The sequence below is a fragment of the Citrus sinensis genome, chromosome 9 (genome assembly GCF_022201045.2).
Source record: "Citrus sinensis cultivar Valencia sweet orange chromosome 9, DVS_A1.0, whole genome shotgun sequence".
Lineage (NCBI taxonomy): Eukaryota > Viridiplantae > Streptophyta > Magnoliopsida > Sapindales > Rutaceae > Citrus > Citrus sinensis.
Window position 1 is genome coordinate 8049740 of NC_068564.1, and position 22570 is coordinate 8072309.

The 22570-nt window shown below is 35.3% G+C and overlaps 1 protein-coding gene and 1 pseudogene across 1 annotated transcript; one reads left to right on the plus strand and one right to left on the minus strand.

The window, feature by feature from the left end:
* Positions 1–9863: 9863 nt before the first annotated feature.
* LOC127899823 (uncharacterized) lies at positions 9864–12670 on the minus strand. The gene is made up of 4 exons (XM_052433955.1): positions 10909–12670; positions 10719–10792; positions 10298–10493; positions 9864–10111 (listed from the first exon to the last, which is right to left on the minus strand). The coding sequence occupies exons 1-4, from the start codon at positions 12668–12670 to the stop codon at positions 9864–9866; spliced, it is 2280 nt and encodes a 759-aa protein (XP_052289915.1).
* A 1164-nt stretch (positions 12671–13834) lies between these two features.
* Positions 13835–15222, plus strand: LOC127899824 (agamous-like MADS-box protein AGL61; annotated as a pseudogene).
* The last annotated feature ends 7348 nt before the right edge of the window (positions 15223–22570 follow it).

The following is a 22570-nucleotide window of genomic DNA, read 5'->3' on the forward strand; positions in this document are numbered from 1 at the left end:
CAATGTCTAAATCATGTATTTTATTTTTCCATTATTTGATTCGAGGATGTCGATTGCCCCCCTGGGATTGTTACTTGTAATATCAATAAATAAACTAGTAAAGATCATTTATTGTGTTTAATTCCCTGATTTTCCCAAGAAATGAACACCCAAGATTTCAATACTCCCCCGAGATTCAATCAAGAGTAACTGAAAAATCAAGGAATAATAGATCAAACAACAAAGAAAACAAGGGATAAAAATACTTAAGTAATTTAGCAACCAGAGGTGCTTACATGCACTAGAGAACAAGATCAAATGCTTTCACTAAACAAGAATCAAAGTTTACAGACAGTGGCGTAACTACTCTTATGCCTTGTGTTGACCAAAATTTTGGAAACTCTTTTAATTCTATGAAAATTTTCTAAATATTAAGTAAAAAGTAAGAGTTAAGAAAAATATTAATCGTCAACATCTACTAAACTTTGAAAACACATTAATTCCCCGTCTACTTTATAGTCCTTACTATTTTACTATTTATTTATAGAAAAAGTAAATTATCTAACTTTTTTCCTTCCATCAAAGAGATGTAATTATATCTCAACATCTTAAGACTTGAAATTGGGGTTTTCGTCTTCTATTTCTTTTTTTTAAGTTTATTTCACACAATACAGCTAAACGAACTATTCAACTTTAAGTTCTTTGATTCTTTCCCACAAGGGGCAAAGCCACCAACTATACCTAAAGATTCAAGAAGGTAAAGTTGGTACAGAATGAAACAATGTAAAGGAAGTTTAATTTTAATAAATGATTGAATTAGATAGTATAATATACAATTATTTTGTACTTTCTTCAATCTCATTGGCAACCCCAAATTAAAATCCTCACTCCACCCGTGACTGCAGAGCTATAGAGCTCATTACAAAGAACAAAATGCTACTAAGAATTCTCTCTACAACTTTCTCTAGCCTCACGAAGCGATCTGCAAATTATGCTCATCAATTAGCCTTACAAAAGTTGTTTTTAGCTAACCCAGGGAACATCGGCTCCTTCTAACTAACTTCTAACTACTTTTGGGCCCACATTCTAAGCTTCTCACGTGCTCATCGCATGCAACTTAAGTTAGCAAGAAAAGATGGATCACTAATTTAACTCCGAAAACATATGCATTGTCGTCCGCTTATAAACGACATTCCGGTCACTAACTTTAACTCTGAACGTCTTATCGGGGTCTTCGAGTTCTTGTCCAAATCTCTCTTTTCCTTCTACATTGAACTACTGACAATGGTGTGTGTATTGAAATTAAATCACTATCAAATTCTATATTGGCAAAGGAATCCCACTTGAAGGATTATTTTTTTCTTTAATCTACTGTTTAAATAATATGATCTCACCAGTTGTTTTATTTATTTATTGTTGTCTACATGAAAATAAATTAAATTAGAAAAAAATATTTTATTTTCTCCAAAAAAAAAATATTTCTTCCTCTCTCTCAATTCTCAAATCCACAAATTAGGATACTCTCGTAATTATAGCAATTTTGATCTGATATTATTTGAAATTAATTTAAGAAAGATTAATTGATGACGAAAGTGAATATGAAATATTATTACTGTATATTCTTCATATTATTTACACAAAGAATGAGCGTATATATAGGCTTTACATGAAGCTAAAATAAGAAACTGAACAAATACAAATACAACATAAATCGTGGGATATACATAATCATAATCTTGGGAATTAATGGAGATTGATTGGACGAGTGATTCTTGCTCAACATATCTTGGGAATTAACGGATATTGATTGGATGAGTGATTCTTGCTTAACACCCCCCTCAAACTCAAGATGGTGTGGTAGAAGTAAGCTTGAGTTTGCAAACGAGGTCATCAGCTCGGTAAAAAAGACTTGGTAAAAAGATCAATTGTATTATCTCGAGAGGACACAAATTGAAGCTTTATGGTACCTTGGGCGTAATGTTGGCGAATAAAATGACAATCTATCTCTATGTGTTTAGTGTGCTCATGGGAGACACATTGTGAGTGATTTCAATGGCACTTGTATTTTCAAAGTAAAGAGATGTAGCTACATTATGAGTAACTCCCATGTCCCTTAGTAATCGACGAAGCCAAACAATCTCTTGAGCCGCATTAGCAAGTGCCTGATACTCAGCATCAACAATAGACAAAGTAACAACAATTTGTTTCTTATTATACAGAGTAAATCACCTAAAAAGAAGCAAATACCAATGGTAGAACATCGATCAATAAGATCATCTGCCCAATCAAATTCAGAAAAACGATGTAGTTCTAAAGAAGAATTGGCTGAAAAGTGGAGACTATGAAAAATGGTCTCTTTAAGATATCGCAGGATATTAATGACAGCAGCATTATGAGTCGAGCGAGGAGCCGACATAAACTGACTAACAACATGGACATCATGGGCTGTATCAAGTCTTGTGACTATCAAATAAACCAAACGTCCAAACAATTGTCAATAAAGAGTAGCATCATTAAGTGATGTTCCATCAAACAACACAAAGTAAATGTTAGGATCAATAAGTGTAGAGGAATTTGATTATCAGTCAAACTAGCTTTAGTAAAAAGATCAGAAGCATATTTACCTTATGAAGGATAGTAACTAGATGAATCAGAGAGTACCTCAAGATCAATGAAGAAACTAAGATGTCCATGATCTTTCATTTCAAAGTGATGTTGAAGAAAAGCGTTAAGATCTATAATACTTGTAAGATCATCTCCAATAATAATCATATCAGATCATCTCCAGTGATAATCATATCAACAACACAGAGTAATAAAAGAATACATCCTTTGTTGGTGTTGCGAACAAAAATAAAAAATAAAAGTCATAAGAACTGGCATCAAAACCAAATTACTTGATTGTGGTACTGAACTTCTCATACCATGCTCTCGATGCCTATTTAAGGCCATACAAGGCATGGCCAAGTTTGCAAACCTGATTTGGAGGATGAGAGTAACCAAGAGGAGGTTTCATATAGACTTCTTCAGAGAGATTGGCACTAAGAAAAGCATTCTTTACATCCATCTGAAATAATACCCAACGACGAACAGTGGCAACAACTAATAAGCTTCTTATAGATGTAAGGCATTCAACAGGTGCAAAAGCCTCATCATAATCAGTGCTACATCCTTGAGTATTGGTAATGTCATTAGGGTGCACTAAATTTAAATCGTTACTAATAATATAAACAATTAATACAGAGCAAGCGAGGATCGATTCGATGAAGGCTATGCTAGTTGTATCTATTATTAACTCTAAAACAAAGACTAAAAATAAAATAATAATAATAATAATAAATTATGAAAATAATAATTTAATAGAAACTCTAATTAAAGGTAAAACAAATAATAATAATGAAACTTTGGTCAAAGGATCATTCGCCACCACCGAACATGCACATAATCAATAAATCAATTCTATCATCAATTTCTATTGAAACTATCAACCATTGACAACAATAAGATTTGTTAATCTCTATCTTTCCTTATTATATCGTTAGGAAAAACAATTTCTTCAACTAATCTCTGACCAATAAATAATTCAAAACAAACTCTTGAAGTTTAAGATAATAGAAACATTAATTAGAGAAAGATATTAGGCTGATCTAAGTAATAAACACACAAGCTCGAATTATTTAACTTAGTTTATGTTCTTCAATTGAAATCACTTATTCCAATTTGCTACTAATGATAAAATATCAAGACAATTACGAATCAAGAATTTTAATTTAGCAATAGAATTTATTCAAATCCTATCTAATTGGCCACTCAAATAAGATAAGGATAAAATCATAAACATTTATTATACAAGAACATAAACAATCTCAATTAAATAAACTGAATGATAGAAATTGAATATTAATCATATGACATGTTTAGGGTTTTGAATTCACCCTTAACCAAATAGAATATCTAGCCTAGCATAATTAAATTGAAAATAAAAAAGTTGATAAAACCAATCATGGAGATTAATCCAAGCAACTGCTGATCCAATTTAGTTCCTTCGGGCTTCTCTTTTTCTTTTTTTTTTCTCTTCTTGCGGCCGTCTCTAGCTCTTGGGTTTTTGTGTATTTCTCCTTCTGGCAGCCGTCATTCAAAAGCCAAAGGTTGGCTTTTTATAATGCTTGGTCGAATCCTTGTAGAATTAGGTTGCTTGGCCACCAATTATAACCTAAGTATCCTCCAACAAGGACAAGCCAAATAAAGCCATTAGTTGATCACGTGCTGACCACTTTTGGTCTTAATTACTTTTCCTTTTTAATTTCCTTTGTTTATTTTTTTTCTCAATGTGCAAGATTAATTCAATAATTAGGTGATTTTGCTTGGCCCTCTATTATAACTTCCTTATGTATAGATTTCCTTGTAAAAATAATGCTTCTCGTGTGCATGCACTATTAGAAAAATGGGCTACCATGACAGAGAATATCTGTCATCCGACCCCCCTTATGACAGAGTTTCCATCTATCATTGTAGCCCCTCTCATAAATCTGTGACAACATTTTATCTATCACATGTTCCTATGACAGTGTATATCCATCACACATATGTCATGAACCAAGCGATGTCTGTTTTGCAAAGCTTTCGAGAATTAATTGAAAATTTTAGCAAGTAATTTAAATTATTTTGAATTTGGTGGGTTTCTTCAAAATCTGTCATATATTAATGATTCACATTCTCTGTCAAGAGATTTAAGGTTTAAAAAAATAAAATTATTATTTTCAATTTTGAAATTATATTAATACTAATTAACATTATTTAAATTCCAGAATTTTGAAATAGAAATAGCAAAAGCCACATTTTAAAACTTGAATTAACAAAAATAAAATTACATTCAAATTCATAAAACTATCTAAAACCAAATAGCACCATACACTAAACATTTCAATCACTTGAAACTTCCAACAAATAGCATCATCAAAATACATCGTGTAACATATCTCACAAATCCTTTGCAATATCCAATCATCAGCCTATAACTAGAAAAACAATTAATCCATAAAAAAACACTGATATTAAATTCCCAAAAGCCACCAACATCACCTGAAAAATAGATTAACCAAAAAAATACATATTAACATGTTGACCACATACAATTAATCAGATTCATAATAAAGTTCACCTGTGTGTAATTGATTTAATCAGCTTTGATACCAAAGGGAAAATGAGGATAAATAGCCCCAGAGGAAAAAAAATCACATTTGACAATTGACATAATGAAGCAGTAAGCCTCAGGAGTTGTAAAAAAGAAATAGGAAAGGGAAAATAAGGGACATCTTCAATGCATGTAGTTTATATTAACCTAAATAGGAAGGGGAAAATAAGGGACATCTTCAATGCATGTAGTTATTAACCTTTTTTTTTTTTGTTCCTAAAGATGTATTAAGAGGAAAAATGATATTCATTCAATGCTTGCATCTCCTATTTGTTAATCTAATTATTCTCCTATTCCTATTGGTTAATAAGGGAGTCAATAAGATTTTAATTTAACAATATAGCAGTGACAATTAACTAGGTCTTCATTAAGAGTTGTTGAATTAGAAAAGATTGAAGTATAAACAAACTATTGTGCAACATAATACATACCGAAGAGAAATATCGAATCAAGTGCAATGCCAAATACAAGAAAAGAGAATTTTTAGTCTAGCCTTCTATAGATTTCAATTCTGAATTTCTTTATGCACCAAACTAAGTATATTTCAAAGACTACAAATTAATTAATGCAAAACATCTAAAATCATAACAACTTTCCATACATAATTAAACAAAATCCACCAAAATCAAGCTAATAAAAAGAAAGGTAAAAGTTGTAAAAATCCAAAAGAGGAAATATCAAAAAATTCTGGAATCACCAGAATCTCCCCATTCTATCAACCTTAATGCCATGCTTGTAGGCTTGTGAACACTGACCCTATCCAACTCAAAGAAAGAAGACACAGGCTAGTATTCTCATCTGGATTACATCACATTAGCATTTGAGATATTTTTACTTTAATGTTTCAAAGAGAAGAATTTTTGTTAAAGCAAGATTTTCAACAAATATGTTAAAAGGAATGCTCATTGTCCAAGGATTTAAGAGGATGCCGAGTATAAGTTTGTTTACAATATATTTTTTATTTTTCTTTTTTCTTTACGACAAACTGAAAAATACAAGTATATCTTGATTTTAAAAATCAACCAAGACAAGAAAATAGAATGAACAACTATTTTTATAGGCAATGAATGGAAAACCTCTAAATGTAGTCATTGGTTTAGTAAGGACAATTGGAACCATAAACAGTGGATAAGTTTCTAATAAAAATAATAAAATCCATCATCTATATAAGTTGAGAAAAAATAAATTTCATGTTAAAGATCTAAAAAATTTGAAGGAAACCTGATAGTAAACAAATATTCAATTCATAATAGTATGAATAATAAAAACTTTACTGTTAACCTGAAACGTAAAGTTGCTTTGTGTTTTTGTCAGCGAGTCCTATTGTTTTTAGCAAAACAACAAACCTTAGCATTTTAATTGGTAACAAATCAGAACCAACATAAAAACAAAATTAGAAAAGATATAGAGATGTATCCTACCAATGTGCAATGTTGGTATCGTCACCATCTAGTAGCCATGGTCTAGTAATCGAATTAGCCACCAAGTCAAGATCGTTCCATAACTTCCTCCTCAGATTTGGGTTGGGGCTAGCATAAACAGTAGTGACTCACGACCAATGGCCTGAAGAATCTGTAACTTTAAAATGAATGAACTGCTTGTGGTTAAAAATAAACTCCATCCTGAAGCCCTCTTTCCACAAAATCCAAATACCCTCGGCAAAACCCTCAGCTTCCACTCGATGCGAGAAATCTAAACCACTATGTTTAATAAAGTTATCAGCTTTAACTCCGCTAATTTAGGCTCCAAGATTGCAACAATATCAGGATTATAAATCTTATCGATTGTGACAAAGGTTCTTCTAAAAACCGGTGAAGACACCCCTTGGCAATTCCAAAAAAGTATAGATAAATTCATCAAGATATACAGAAAAAAAGGGAGGAATCTGTCCATACCATACTTCATTCAGATTCCATGTTATCCTCATCTTCCAAGGAGGTTCCGCTATCATCTGATTCTAAGTCACTTTTCTCACCTTTATCCTTAAAGCTCTTATCATCCGGGTCATCTTCATCATTGGCATCCATTTCCAAATCCTTATTAAGGGGTTTGTCTCGATCATTAATCGGGATATTAGGATCAGCAAGCTCCTTATTTGGTCTAGTTGGATCTAAACTAATATCTTTAGGGTCCGAATGAAAATCATGTGAGGGAAGGAATTTGATTGCTGTGTGTTTTACAGGGTCTAGGCTAGTGGGAATAGCGGTGGGAACATGTAAGTTGGATGAGGTTGCAGGGTTTTTAGATTGTGCACGTGACAATGCTTCTGCATGCACAAAAATTGGTGTGGACTTTTCACTAATAGGGTTTACATTCAAAAATGAGTATTTGGCGGTTGTGTCACTTGGAGTTTGCATAGTTGGAGAGTTGACATTTGCATGGCTATTTATGATAGTAGGATTCTTAGGATTCTTTTTATATATGAATTTAAACTGAATAGCCGACTGATCTTTTTCGGTACTGTGCCCATTTTTGTCATGAAGGGAAGGAAAACCTCTATCCTCATTATCCTCATTTTCGAGCACCTCAAAACGTGATCCCCCTGAAAACACCACCATTGTTGACTTTCCCCTTCCTTTTCGACTGACAATCATCCAGGGTCCAAAAGAAGGGTTTGCTGGGATGACTGTAGAGGACCGCAGTTTATCACTGATAGCGGTCCCAGTCAAAGCGTAAGTGATTGAATATATTTCTACTTAGGGTGAGAAATAAGACCACAAGATATTTGATTTTTTGGATAATAGTCAATGCCTTTATTCAAGTCTGTTGAAGCTTATTTATACTTGAAACAACTTAGCCAAACAATCTAACTATCACTCGAGATTGTAGGCAGGTACTAAGCTAACAACTTGACTTATTCTTTTAGCTTAACAAAACAACCGAATATGAATTAAACCAAATAATAAATCTCCATTAAATCAGCAAGTGATCCCATATTGACCGAATCAACCCATGATCCCTGTAGACTGCTCCAACGACCATTCTTCCAACATGCTGCATGTTGCATGTAACGTATGCATGAGTCTTGAGCCATGTGACCGTTCGACTTCTAAGCATCCATGCATAATTCAAACGTACCCAGCATACTTGTTGCTAGGCTTTGGAATCCTTGATGACCTCTGTGGCGTATCAATACCGCCTCCACGAAGAGGACCCTTGTCCTCAAGGGTCAGGTGAGGGAATTGCTTTACTAGGAACTCTAAATCTTCCCATGTTGCGTCCTCATGTGGACGGCGTTTCCAACGGACAAAACTTTGTTCCACCAACTTGTCACCTCTTTTAAGCCAACGAACATCAATAATTCTGTCCGGTTCGAAAATGAGTACTCCATCGTCATCGACATATGGAAGATCTGCGCTGAATTGAGGCATCACACCAACATATTTTTTTAGCAAGGACACATGGAATACTGGATGCACTCGAGATCCCGTCGATAGTTTAAGCTCATAAGCCACTTGACCCACTCTTCGTATAATTGGATATGGCCCAAAGTATTTGCTGGCCAACTTCTGATGAGCACGACGGAATACAGTAATCTGCCTATACGGTGGAAGTCTTAGGAATACCATGTCACCCTCCTTAAACTCCACGTCGCGCCTTTTTTTATCCGCAAATTGTTTTACGCGATTGGTTGCCATTTCCAAATTTTGTTTTAGTTGTCGCAGCAACTCATCCTTAGACAACAAAGCTTAATCTACCTCGTGCACTGGAGAAGATCCCACATGATACATTGGTACTACCAGTGGATGTCACCCATACAAAGCCAAAAAAGAAGTCATACCTGTGGACTCATGGTACGTTGTGTTGTACCAGTATTCTGCCCAAGGTAGGTAAGAGTTTCATTACTTCGGCCATTGGTGAACAAAGCTTCGCAGGTATTGTTCAAGACATCTATTAATAACTTCCGTCTGACCGTCGGTTTGCGGATGAGATGAGTTGTGTACCTGACATATGAAAAAACTCCTTCCAAAACTTGCTAATAAAAATAGGGTCTCGGTCACTGATTATTGATTTCGGCATGCCATGTAATTTTACCACTCCATCAATAAACTTCTCAGCCACCATTTTTGCTGTGAATGGGTGAGTCAAGGCCATAAAGTGTGCACTCTTGCTGAGCCGATCCACCACCACTAGAATAGAATTTTTACTGTGTGAGTTTGGCAGCCCTTCAACGAAGTCGAGCGTGATATCATCCCACAATTGGCAAGGAATTGGCAAGGGCTGGAGGAGACCGACAGGCTTAAGAGTTGATGCTTTCGTTTTTTGACAAATCTCGCATTTACCCACATAGTCATGAACCGTTTGAAACATTGAAGGCCAATAGAATTGTTGTTTCAAACATTTGTAAGTACGTAGAACTCCTGAATGACCTCCCATCCTAGTGTCATGGGCTTCAAAAAGTAATGATTGACGGAGTAGAAGAGGAACTACAACTCGGCCCTTGAAGAAAATCAGCCCGTTACCTATGAAATAAGGGCCAGTGGGTTGAGTCAGGGCCTGATGTGTAATTTGCTGCATATAATCATCATCTTAGGCAGACATTTTTTTTTTCGTTCCAAATAGATACCTGCGCCACAAATAAACTGTTAAGAGTAGAATTATGAGGTTGTTGTGAAAGGGCGTCGGCGGCAACATTCTCACGGCCGGGTCTATATTGGATTTCATATTCAAACCCCATCAATTTGGCCAGCTATTGTTGCTGTTCGGGTGTCGTAATTTTCTGCTCCAAAAGGTACTTAAGGCTGCGTTGATCGGTTTGGATGATAAACTTTCGTCCCAGCAGATAAGGTCGCCACACACGGATAGCTTCTATAATCGCAAACATCTCTTTTGCATATATGGACCAAGATTTGTTTGTGACTCCCAAGGCATGACTCATAAAAGCGATGGGCTGCCCTTGTTGCTGGAGTATTGCACCAATGCCGTCACCGGATGCGTCTGTCACAATAACAAAAGTTTAATTAAAATTAGGCATGGCTAATGTAGGTGTACTTGTCATTGCCTTTTTTAAATTGATAAAAGCTTTGTCCGCTTCTGCAGTTCATTCAAACTGCCCTTTTTTTAGAAGATTTGTGAGTGGTCGAGCTAAAACTCCATATCCTTGGACGAACTTTTTGTAGTAACCCGTAAGGCCAATGAATCCCCGTAGCTCTGAGATGTTCTTTGGTTGAGGCCAGGAGACCATGGCCGTAATTTTTGTCTCATCTACTTTTACCCCGTGGCTGGTAATTATGTGGCCGAGGTACTCGAGTTCTTGTTGGCCAAAAGTGCACTTGCTTGTTTTAAGGAAAAATTGATGCTCTTTAAGAACCTTCATTGCCTGCTTAACATGAGTAAGGTGGCTACGCCAAGAGGGGCTGTATATTAGTATATCGTTAAAGAAAACAAGGACAAATTTCCTAAGATAGGGATAGAAGATAGAGTTCATGATGGCCTGGAATGTCGATGGTGCGTTGCATAAGCCAATCGGCATTACTAAGTATTCGTAATGTCCATTGTGTGTGCGGAAAGCTGTTTTGTGTATGTCGGCTGGGTTTACACGTACCTGATGGTATCCGGCCCTTAAGTCCAGTTTAGTGAAGTACGCTGCTCCATGTAACTCGTCCAACATGTCATCGACTGTAGGGATTGGAAATCAGTCTTTAACAGTGGCGTTATTGAGAGACCGATAGTCGGTGTAAAATCGCCAACTTTCATCTTTTTTTTTACAAGTAGTACTGGTGATGAAAAAGCACTGGTACTAGGCCAAATGAGTCCCGAATTCAGCATCTCCTGGACTTGTTTTTCAATTTCGGCTTTCTGGAAATAGGCGTAGCGGTATGGCCGTACGTTGACTGGCTCAGTTCCCTCTATCAATGTGATGTTATGGTCGATTTCTCGTCTAGGTGGTAGTTTTGTTGGCTCTTGAAATAAAGTGTTGTATTCCTTTAACAAGTCTTGCATATTTGGAGTTGTTGTGTTGAGAGAGTCTTCTATATTCACATGGAAACAAATGGCAAAACCGGATTGCCCTTGTCTCAGCTCTTTGGTAATTTTGGTCAAGGATGCCGTTTGGATTGATTGAGGCCCGATGCCTTGTAACCGGCAACTTTTGTTCTCCCAAGTGAAATCCATGGTAAGTTGTTTCCAGTTGCAAACCACTGAGTCTAGCATCTCAAGCCACTGGACTCCCAGCACCATATCCAGCCCTGTAATTGGAAGTGAATAAAGAGTCAAAGTGAATGGAACTTCTTGTAATAATACCTGAACCTGTTCGAATTTTCCCTTGCATGATAGCGTTTCTCCATTTGCCACGCGCACCGAAAATCCTGCTGTGGGAATGATTGGCAGCCGTGACATGTTGGCCATTCGCGAGCTGATGAAATTGGGAGTTGAACCACTATCGATCAGAACCATAATCTCATATGGTCCTACCTTTGCCGTGACCCGCATGATTCTTGGGGCTGCCCATCCAGTGAGGGCATAGAAAATGATTTTTGGATCGGTTGGCTCTCTAGTGTCAGGTTCTGTGCATAAGACTTCAGGAATTCCCTCATATGTAGTTTCATCATTCGTTGTGTCACTTTCAAGGAGCAATAGCCGAGGTTGGGTGCACTTATGACCTGTTGTAAATCGATCGTTGCAATTTAAGCAAAGTCCCATTGCTCGACGCCGCTGCATTTCGTCCCAAGTCGGCCGTTTGATGGGTCTCGTTGGTTGGGCATGGGTATTGTTTGTTGGTGCTGGTGGTGTACTGTTGAGGTACTGTGGTCGCAGCAACTTCCTTTGTCGCGTCAATTGATCATCCTTCATACGTGCGAGGTTTATAGCTTCTTTTAAAGTTTTGGACCAAAACATCCGAATTTCTTTTGAAATTTTCGGATTCAATCCTCCCATAAAGGTCCCGACCAAGGCCTTTTGCGTCCATCCTCGTACCCGGTTCCCAAGCCTTTCGAATTCCCTCTGATAATCACGTAGTGACCTTGTCTGCTTAACCCTGGACAACGCCTCATCATAATCTTTGCACTCAGTAGGGCCAAACCGTGCACAAAGCTCCTCTACAAAAATTTCCCATGTTACTGTCTTTTCCTCTTCTTGATAAGTTCGTCGCATCCACTGCCACCATTGGTTGGCCCCTCCTTCTAGGTGAAAAGAAGCTAAGGAGACTTTCTGTTCGTTGGTTGCTTCCTGATACTCGAAAAATTGCATGATCCTATTATACCACTCCATTGGGTCGTCGCCGGAATATCGTGGACACTCCAGTTTGGTAAGTCTTGATGCTAGCTGATGGCGGCTCCCTTCACTATCTCCACGGCTAGGCTGTGAGGATCCAGCGTGATCAGAATTGTTATGACTTGGCATCCCTTTTGAAGTTGAAAGTGAATCTACCAGTTTGCTCATTGTTTCTTCTAGGCAGTGCAATCTGTCAGTAAGCCCTAGTTCCATATGCTTCATTCCATCTTGCAAGCTTCCGATCTCAACTTCCACACGCTCTATGCGTTCCTTGTTGGTTGACATAGTAACCTCGCTCTGATACCACTGATAGCGGTCCCAGTCAAAGCGTAAGTGATTGAATATATTTCTACTTAGGGTGAGAAATAAGACCACAAGATATTTGATTTTTTGGATAATAGTCAATGCCTTTATTCAAGTCTGTTGGAGCTTATTTATACTTGAAACAACTTAGCCAAACAATCTAACTATCACTCGAGATTGTAGGCAGGTACTAAGCTAACAACTTGACTTATTCTTTTAGCTTAACAAAACAACCGAATATGAATTAAACCAAATAATAAATCTCCATTAAATCAGCAAGTGATCCCATATTGACGGAATCAACCCATGATCCCTGTAGACTGCTCCAACGACCATTCTTCCAACGTGCTGCATGTTGCATGTAACGTATGCATGAGTCTTGAGCCATGTGACTGTTCGACTTCCAAGCATCCATGTATAATTCAAACGTACCCAGCATACTTGTTGCTAGGCTTTGGAATCCTTGACGACCTCCGCGGCGTATCAATCACCACCACTGTTAGTTATGTTCCCAACTCCATTGTTCTCTGAATTTTTTGTTGCTCCTTTTATTGTCTTGAGCTGAGGACAATTTTCATTATTATCACCATAGATCCCACAATTAAAACATATAACCGGCAAATTTTCATACTCCACTTTCTGCATTTTGCCATCTAGAAAAAACTGTGAACAAAGAGGTTTATTAAGTGAAACCTCAACTGCAATACGCGCAAACTTCCCTCTTGTTAATGACTCAGTGTTGTAATCGATTCGAATCACTTTTCCAACGACGTTCCCAATCATGCGAAGAACCTTTTTATGATAACAGTGTAGAGGCATTCCCAGTAATCGAATCCGAGCAACAATGTTGTCAATATTATCATTGGAGCTGTCGAAGTGAGGGTTCCATTGTTGCACAGTGAGATAATGACCGAGAATGGTCCAAGGACCTTGTGTTAGAGCATAATGGGCGTCTCCTTCAGTTTTGAACCTAACCAGGAAGAAATCATTTTCGAAGTCAATAACAGAGAATCCTTGTGACATTTTCCAGAGATCATTCAACCTATACAAAGTGCCCTATAACCAATAGTTCTTCCAAGAAGCTTGACCACTACCGCATTCATCCATGGTTTCACCAGTTGTGCATGGATCGTTTTTGAGAAAGAAATGGATGGGATGCTTCCCTTTTCACTAATAGTTACATCTTCGGTATCAAATTCCAAATCTTCTTCTCTCCCCAAAAACTGCTCATCAAGTTCATTATGGTCTTCCATTAATTTCTCTTCAAAAGATAACGAAGATGGATTCTCATCTTCATTCCCTTGGTTTCTAAATCTTTCCTTTTTCGTTGAACGGTCCTCCTCCAGTGGCGGTGGAGGTTCCTTGCTTCAGTTACCGCTACTCATACAGGCATAAGCTCGAGTTAAATTAAAATGATTCTCCCCCACTACATTCCTTTTCTTAGTATTGATTATAAATGTTACTTCGATTTTTTCCCTAAAACAAAAGCATCTGAAAATCAGTATTTTCACACATATGTAATATGTCCTTTGAACCGATAAATACTTGTTCATTTATTTATTTTTTGGATGCATCATTTATTGATTTGTTGAGGTTAAATACTTATTTATTTATTTAGTTTTTAAGAAACATCAGCTATTAATTAATAGATTTTTTATAGTCTCAAAATTTATTGAGGTTCTATTGTATATAATAATTTTTCGCGGTTTTAACTTGGGCCAAAGGGTTATATTTTTTTTGAAAACCATTATACAACCCTAAGTTATTACCTTACCATATTTTCTTTATAATTGTTAATGAATTAAATTCTTCAAAGTTTAGGGTAATTCATTTAGTAACTTTCCACCCGTATATTAAATATGGTAAGAGTTAATTACTTAAAACAGATAAATTCCTAACCTTAGACTCATCACAAACGCTCATATCAACCAGAAAACCAGAGGGAGACAAAAGATTGAAATAAAGAAGATAGAGAATGAGGACGATAGAATGATAACATTCTCAAAACGTAGATCAGGCATCCACAAGAAGGCCAGTGAGCTTGTCACTCTCACTGGAGCTGAGATAGGAATTGTGGTGTTCTCACCATCTGGGAAGCCTTTCTCATTCGGGCATCCTTCCCTAGAAGCCGTTGCGAACCAGGAGCATCCGAATGACAACACTCATCTGCTGGTTGAGCTCACCGCTAGGTGAGAATTAGTGAACTGAATCAGCAGCATAATGAGCTGCTGTGCTGGCTGGATGAGGAAAATGCACGGGAGAAGATCCTGAACCAAAATAGGAAGGGGAAAGAGACTCAGCCTCATTGGTGGGAAACCCCAGTTGATGAGCTCAAGCATCAGAAGCCGCTTCAAATGGATGCAGCAGTTGATCTGCACAAAACTTTTCTAGCCAAACTATATGAAAGCCTGCTGCCACCTCTTCCTCCATGGCACCTCCTATGTATTTTCATCATAAATAATATATCTGACTATTCTTTAAATTTGGCATTTGTCTACAGAAAATCTGAAGAAGCTACAGGTCCAAATGATTAACTTGAAAATACTAAAAAGCTACCGACCGTAAATGGCTAGGATACAATTTCAGAATACAACTCATTTATTCCCAAAACTTGGACATAATTTGGTGAACATCTTTACCAGCAAAACTCAAACTAATCTGTTAATATAATCAAGTAATGGACTGCTTCACTGTTGATGAACCAGATTTGAGTCATATATAAAACTCACCATGCAATTACATCATCGAACTAGCTATTTAAACCATGATCATGATAACAAGTGGATAAATATACTCCCGAAAACAAGTGAATCGCTCTAAATATATTTGAAATTCCTACATTTGGAATTTGATGAAGAATGAAGGTAAGGGATTTAGAGGGCAATCAAAAAGATACATATATTTATAAGGTTTGGATGGCAATGAAAATCCTTGTCCACTAAACGTTAACCCCTGCCCCAAAGAACTTTTTCTCAAACTCGGGTAATCAGGTATAAAGTGAAATCATGGCCGATTGAACTGCGCCCTCGGAGCTTTTGGTTTCACATGATTGTTTGTGATACATAGGAAACAATAAATTTTTTCAACTTAAAATATTAATACAAAATTGACAACCATTCATGTAAAACGACAAAAGAATAATTTAATCTAGTAATTGTAATATATGCACTTTGATTTTTCCTAATTAAGTGTATGATTTAATTTTTTCTCTTCGATATTAATTTTAATATTATCACAACATTAAATCAAGATAAATTGAGTGCGATTAAAAAATTCGGGTAGTCAGATTTTATTTTCGTCGCGGGTCCAGTATTAGCTTAATTTGTATTAAGCTTAAGTGCAAATAAAAAAAAAAAAAAGCCAGTTTCTATAAATGGAAAGTGGGAAGCTGGTTTCTAAAAAAGGAAAGAGAGAGGGGCACGTGAGAGAGAGAGAGAGAAAGAGAATTGATGCGGTTTGACCTGTTAATCCGACCCGACCCGACCCGACCCGCGACCTTGACCTGGACGGATCCCATGATTCCGGCCACCTCACCGGTCGAGCTTAGTACCGATCTGAAGCTTGGAACCCGGCCGTCATAACCCAACCGTCCTAGTTGCCGTAAAACGACTGGAACGCCACCGTTTGAAGCTCGAAAATTCACGGCCAAAAACCCATCGCTATCGCCGTCGATTTCGCCGGAGTTTGGGCACACCTCCAGCTGGGTTCTACTCCTGACGTCACCAGCATCATTTTCCGACCAACTTTGTCACCTGAAACGGCCGGATTGTCGACGATCGGCCACTTGGAAAGCTAGCTGCTTTGGGAGCACGATCCGCCGCCATCACCGCGCGTGTAAGGTCACCGGCGACACCAATGGACTCACCGAGGTCTGAACTATCAGACCTAAGCTTCCCGTCGTCGTTGACTGAAGTCCGGTCTCCGTTGACCGGCAGGGGCAATTCGATAAATTCATAAAACTTTAGGGTGGATTTGTAATTTATGGAATCAGTGGATAATTTGGTAATTTTAGGTTAGGGCAGTGAGGTAATTTGAGATTTCGAGGGTAATTCGGTAATTTAAGTCATTAAGGACATTTTGGTAATTTTACGTTCTGAGGGTAATTTCATAATTTCTGACATTGTGGTAATTTCGTGATCTGAATTGAGAACAATTTAGTAATTGAAGATTCTGAGGATAATTTGGTAAAATAATGATGTTGGGGGCATTTTGGTAATTTTGACATGTAGGGGTATTTTGGTAATTTTGTGCATGCGGGAATAGTTTATTGTGGATAGATATTCGTTTGAAAATTATTATGTAAAATTAGTTGTATTTCAAATCTACGAAGAATGATTGTGTCGTTTCCTTGATTAGGAGGATCCGCGAACGAGAATTAACCTGTGGACGTTGTTGATACCAAGTCCGGACTTCGTCATTGTGAGTGGAATATACAAAATCTATTTTCATAGTATATTCTTATTTTACCATACAGTACAACATGTTTTGATAATAAGTTTTTTATGCTTCGATTTAATAATTTTTTAGAAAATTGATTTTTATTTACGTGCTAATAGTTATTGTTATCAAGAATGAGTTTGATTAATGATTTTATTGTCGTTTTTAAGTAAATGCATGGTATTAGAATTCAATGGATTTGAGATATGTTAAATAAAAAGAAAATGAGATTTCAGATGTGATTATATGTTTTTGAACATGTGTATAAAAAAGTTGTTTGGAAAATCATTGGACAATATCCTTTCCCTCCAGATACAGAGATACAGATAATACGAGATGAATATAGAGATACAAATGAGATGAAATAGAGGCCTTTGGGGACCGTCTGAACATACATAGAGACTTTGGGCCGTGTGTTTGGGCACTTTTGCCTTTTGAGGGCTTATGCATGTAGTATGATGATTACAGATATACAGATGTTGAGATACATGAGATATGAGATGAGATTTCCCCATCTATCCATTGTAGCTCTGGGGCATGATGGTTCCCTGATTGCCCGTCCATCGAGGTCTGGATATGATGAGATCATTCCTCTAGGTACTTGTTTGATGATAGTTTTTGGTATTCAGTATTTGATATTATAAGTATTATGATTTCATTGATTTTATGCAAATTTATGTAATATAGTTATTTCAGTGACTGATTTGAATTGAATATGTTCATATAAGTTCTTATGATATTTTGATGAAATTGATTTGAGAAAGATTAAACCATTGTAAATAAATTTATTTTTCAAAAACTACTATCCACTCACTGAGCTCACTGAGTTTTTATACTCATCCTGTTTTTATTATATTTTCCCCCCATAGGAGATTTGCAAGTACATCAGTCGACCTAGCAACGATAGTTAAATTTGAAATTGTGGCCACGTAATGGTGCTAGGAGTCGTAGATTTAATATTTTGATATTTGAGATATAGCGAATTGTATTTATTTGTTATATTTTGTAATTAAGGATAACTATTAAATTTTAATATTAGATGATTTGGATGATATTTGGTATGTTGACTTGAGAAGTTGGTTATGAAGGGTGGATGAATATTGAATTATTTTGGGAGTATTGTTTTGTAAATTGTGGGTTTGGGGATGTTTTATTTATAGGAGAGATTCTGTCGAATTTTTGATAGAATTCTTAAATATCATAATTATTATTAATTCGATTAGGCGAGATTAGATAGACTCGTCCTGAAAATTCCGGGCGGGTCATTTCAGTAATAGCTAAAATGCAGATTATCTACAAGAGCAATTATGGTATAGTTGCTCATCTACTGATACACAAGAGACAATTGATGTCATACATTGAAAAAGCATGATTTTGGGGTGATGCATTTTTACGAGTTGTTTAGCCACATAAACGATTGTCGATCTATCATCTACAGTGGTATTATCAACGAAACAGTCCAGCGCAGCATGGAAACAATATTATTTGAAATAAATATAAGAAAGATTATTGATGACAACAAAAAGCCTTGAAGTTTTAGTACGTAAACGAGTAGACGTGAGACTAATTACGTAACAAATGTTTAAAATTCCAATATTTGCAACATAATAATCCATATACGTGTGTGTGTAGAAGTAATTAAGGAGCAAAATCCATTTAAATGCTATACGTGTGTGTAGAAGTAATTAAGTAGCAAAACTCATTATTCAAGCATTTAAATGTTTGCACTTGTCAATGGACTAGTCTTTAATTTTTTTATTTTCTATTCGAGCAAAATCAATTGTTTGGTCTTTTAACAGTGGCCCATAAATTGTAAGTCTACCTAATTCTAATTTTTAATTTTATGATTAATCTTTTGTCTAGTTTTAAAATCTATAATTTTATCATGCATTCATGTTTGCTCTGTGTGTTGCAATATATGAATATTTTTGTTATTATTAAAAGATTTTAAAAGCAAATTAAGTAATAACCTAATCTTGTATATTGAAAAATATATTTTTTCTTATATTGATAATTAAACTATTAGACATTATTTTCAACTCATAAAATTCCATTGAGGAGTTTTTAACGAGAACAATCATAATAAGTAAATTTATTATCAATAATATTATAGTTAGTAAAGTTTTATATTGCTATCTAAATTTTTAGAAATGTATTATACTTTAAATAGGGTCTTAATTAGATGCATGCAGACACACTCTATAAGCACGATTGTGCATATGGCAAGCTCCCATTTGGAGCTTGTGGGGCCCACAACACCATTTTCCAAATGAGAACTTACCACACGCGTAGTCGCGCATTCTAGTCATGTTTGATTTTAAATGTGCCCCAGCTCGATCAAAATCCTGCCTGCGTCCCTGCTTGTCATTAGGCGTTTAAAATTAATATCCGGGCATTTTTTAGTTGGGTCCTTTCTTTTTTGGAAAGAACATAAAATCCATTAAAATTTAAAAAATGTATCATTGATGCAATACCCAAAAAACAACTGAGTAATTATTAGTATTATTTGATTATATTGTTGTGATTATTGATTTATTTTCTAATATGATTAATATTTTTTACGTCATTAGTATTTTTATTGTTATTCGTTACTAGTATTAATATTAATATTAATAATGTATTAGTGCCTGAACGTTTTGGGTTGGGCCCAGGATTATTATTGGGCCAAGTTTTATTCGTTTTATGTGTAGTTTACCCAAGTTTGCCAGCAAAAAAGCTGATTATAATCGGTGAACGAAAACGAGAGCTGGCTCCTCCGCTCATATTGGTTGGCCATTTGAGATTGACGAGAGACGGGCAAAGATTTTTCTTTGCTTTTATCATTGAAGTACAAAAATTATTGGGTAATTATGAATGTGCTTAAGGTACGCATTTCTATGACATTGAGGGCTAGTCAGTAAGTTTCAACTAGTTAAAAAAGGAGAAAGGTTATAGGAACTAGTTCCTTGAATAGAATGGAGCCTATAATTTTATATGTATATGATGATGTTGATGGGAGTTCAATTTTGATGTTAGGTTATGGTTGTTGGTTTATAAGGTTAAGCCTATTGTTGTAACTGCCGCGAAGTAAATAAATTAGACTTTGGACTAGGATCACGTACGACCAGCAAATACATTTGTGTGACACTTTGTCCATTTGCATAGTCAATGTATGAAAGACTTTTATTTAGTACTATTAGTACTAATGCTATAATAATATTTTTTAAAAATAATTGGTCAAGCTTTAAATAGCTTTGATACATAAACTACTCATTCAAAATTTTTTTTTCTATTGCACTTTAGTGTCCACTCTTAATAAAGCAATATTTCATAAATTTAAGCTTGAGTTGGTTTCTTCACCAGAAACTTGTTATTGAGTGTTTATTTATTTATATCGTATGAACAGTATGCAAGACATTTTAGGGGATGTAATCAGTTTTAAATAATGTAAAGTTTATAATGTCGTGCTTTCTAATTTTTTGTAGTTAGTTTTAAGTGAACATTTCCTTTATCATTTTTAAGTATCTACTGTATTTGTAAAATTGATTGGTTTTGTTCGATAGATTTACTCGTGATGGCGGATGTTTTGTGTCTGTTAGATGTCGCTGGCTGTCATTACTGGTGATGTGTTGGATGTTGCTAGGTGCTGGTGATTTACTTTTAGCATATCAGTTTTATGGTTTCATGAGCTATTTATTTTGTGTAATGGATCATTAGTTTATGTACTTTTAGTATATTTTTTTACCACATAGTATGTATCTTGGTCCTTTAATTTTTGGTTCTAGTGGATGTTGAATTTGATAGAACTATTTGTGTGAACAATGTAATAATTTGCCATTATTTTCATTCAATGGACATATATTTCTATTAAATTGCATTTTCAAATTTTCAAAATTTTTATTTCTTTTATTTTTTAATTTTTTCAAATAAACATTGATACTACGGTGTTAGTCTTTTGATGGTGCTATTGTAATAGATTTTTTTAAAAAATTCCATAGTATGATTATTCTTGTGAGTATGTTGTATTAGTATTTGTCTAATAGCATATTAATTGAATTCACTGACACCAAAATCACTAACACTAAATTATAGTGTTAGTATTTGTTGAATACAAATTTTTTGGTATTAAAGCTCAGTGTCAGTAAAAGATATTACTGACACTATTTACACATCATTGAAGGTCATTTTCTTTCTACTAGTGTTCGAAATTTTACATTTGATGGTATTGATTATAATTCCTTTCAGCCACTACCCATCAGCGATAATATTATATTTACCTACAAATCAATAATTTACTAAAATTAAAAATATTTTGTAACAAACTATGATCCTATTGCCACTTGTTTTTTCTTGAAGTTTAAATATAGTTTGATTTCACCTCTAATTTTCCTTAATACTTCTAGAAGTTCTATGATTGAATTCTAAAATTGCAAGATTGTTTATTTTTTTATTTTTTTGGTTAATTTAACTCACATTTAGTGGATTAATTCATTCTTAATTGATTATATTGGTAAAACACAATGAATTTTTAATTGAATAAAATGTATGTTCATTGGATTGTATATACACTCTAAATTATTAATTAATTATTAATTTATCTATTAATTAATATCTCTTTAAATTAATAGGTATTGTGCGGTTCCAAAATTATTAATTTATAGAGGTTTTACTGTATCTCGCAAAAAATTCAAACTTGGGTGGCCAACTAAATAAAACTTCTTAAAAACTATTTGTTAAGGATTGTAAGGGCAATTGTTATCTTTACTTATTTATTAGGTAAAATTGGCTAGATATCGTCAGATTTTTTATAATTAATGTGGTTGTTCTCTGGTTTTTAAATACTTAGGTAAATTTGAACTCATTTACCTGTAACATGCTTGAATAAGCAATCTAGAGAGGCTTGAGTTTGTATATTTTTTAAAGAGCACAACTAAGTTTACATTTATGTATGATACACCCATGCACACACTCAAGTGCATGGGTGTATTTTACGTGCTGTTCCCTATAAATGTCTTGACATTTTTCTTGAGCCTTGTCCAAGCCTTAAATTAACATTACTAGGAGTAAAAATAAAAGAGAAAAATCTTTTTTTTTTTTTTTGGGTTTTATTGAACAGAGAGTAATTGGCATTGAGCCTTAGCAAGGGGGTGACTGTTATCATTTGGTGGCTGGGTCAATCCCAGGATGCGGTTTACAACAGCTTCAATGGAGGGGTGACCAAAGGAGTAAGGCTTACCAGATAGTGAGGACACCACAATGCCAATCTCAGTGCTAGTTAGAGTGACAAGCTCACTGGCCTTCTTGTAGATCCCGGATCTACGTTTAGAGAGTGTGATCATTCTATCATCCTTATTTTCAATCTTCTTCATCTTAATTAATCTGTAGCTTCTTCAAGAGATTGAGATGAGGAGGATTGAAAATGAGGTGAGCTTGTTACTCTCACTGGCACTGAGATTGGATTGTGGT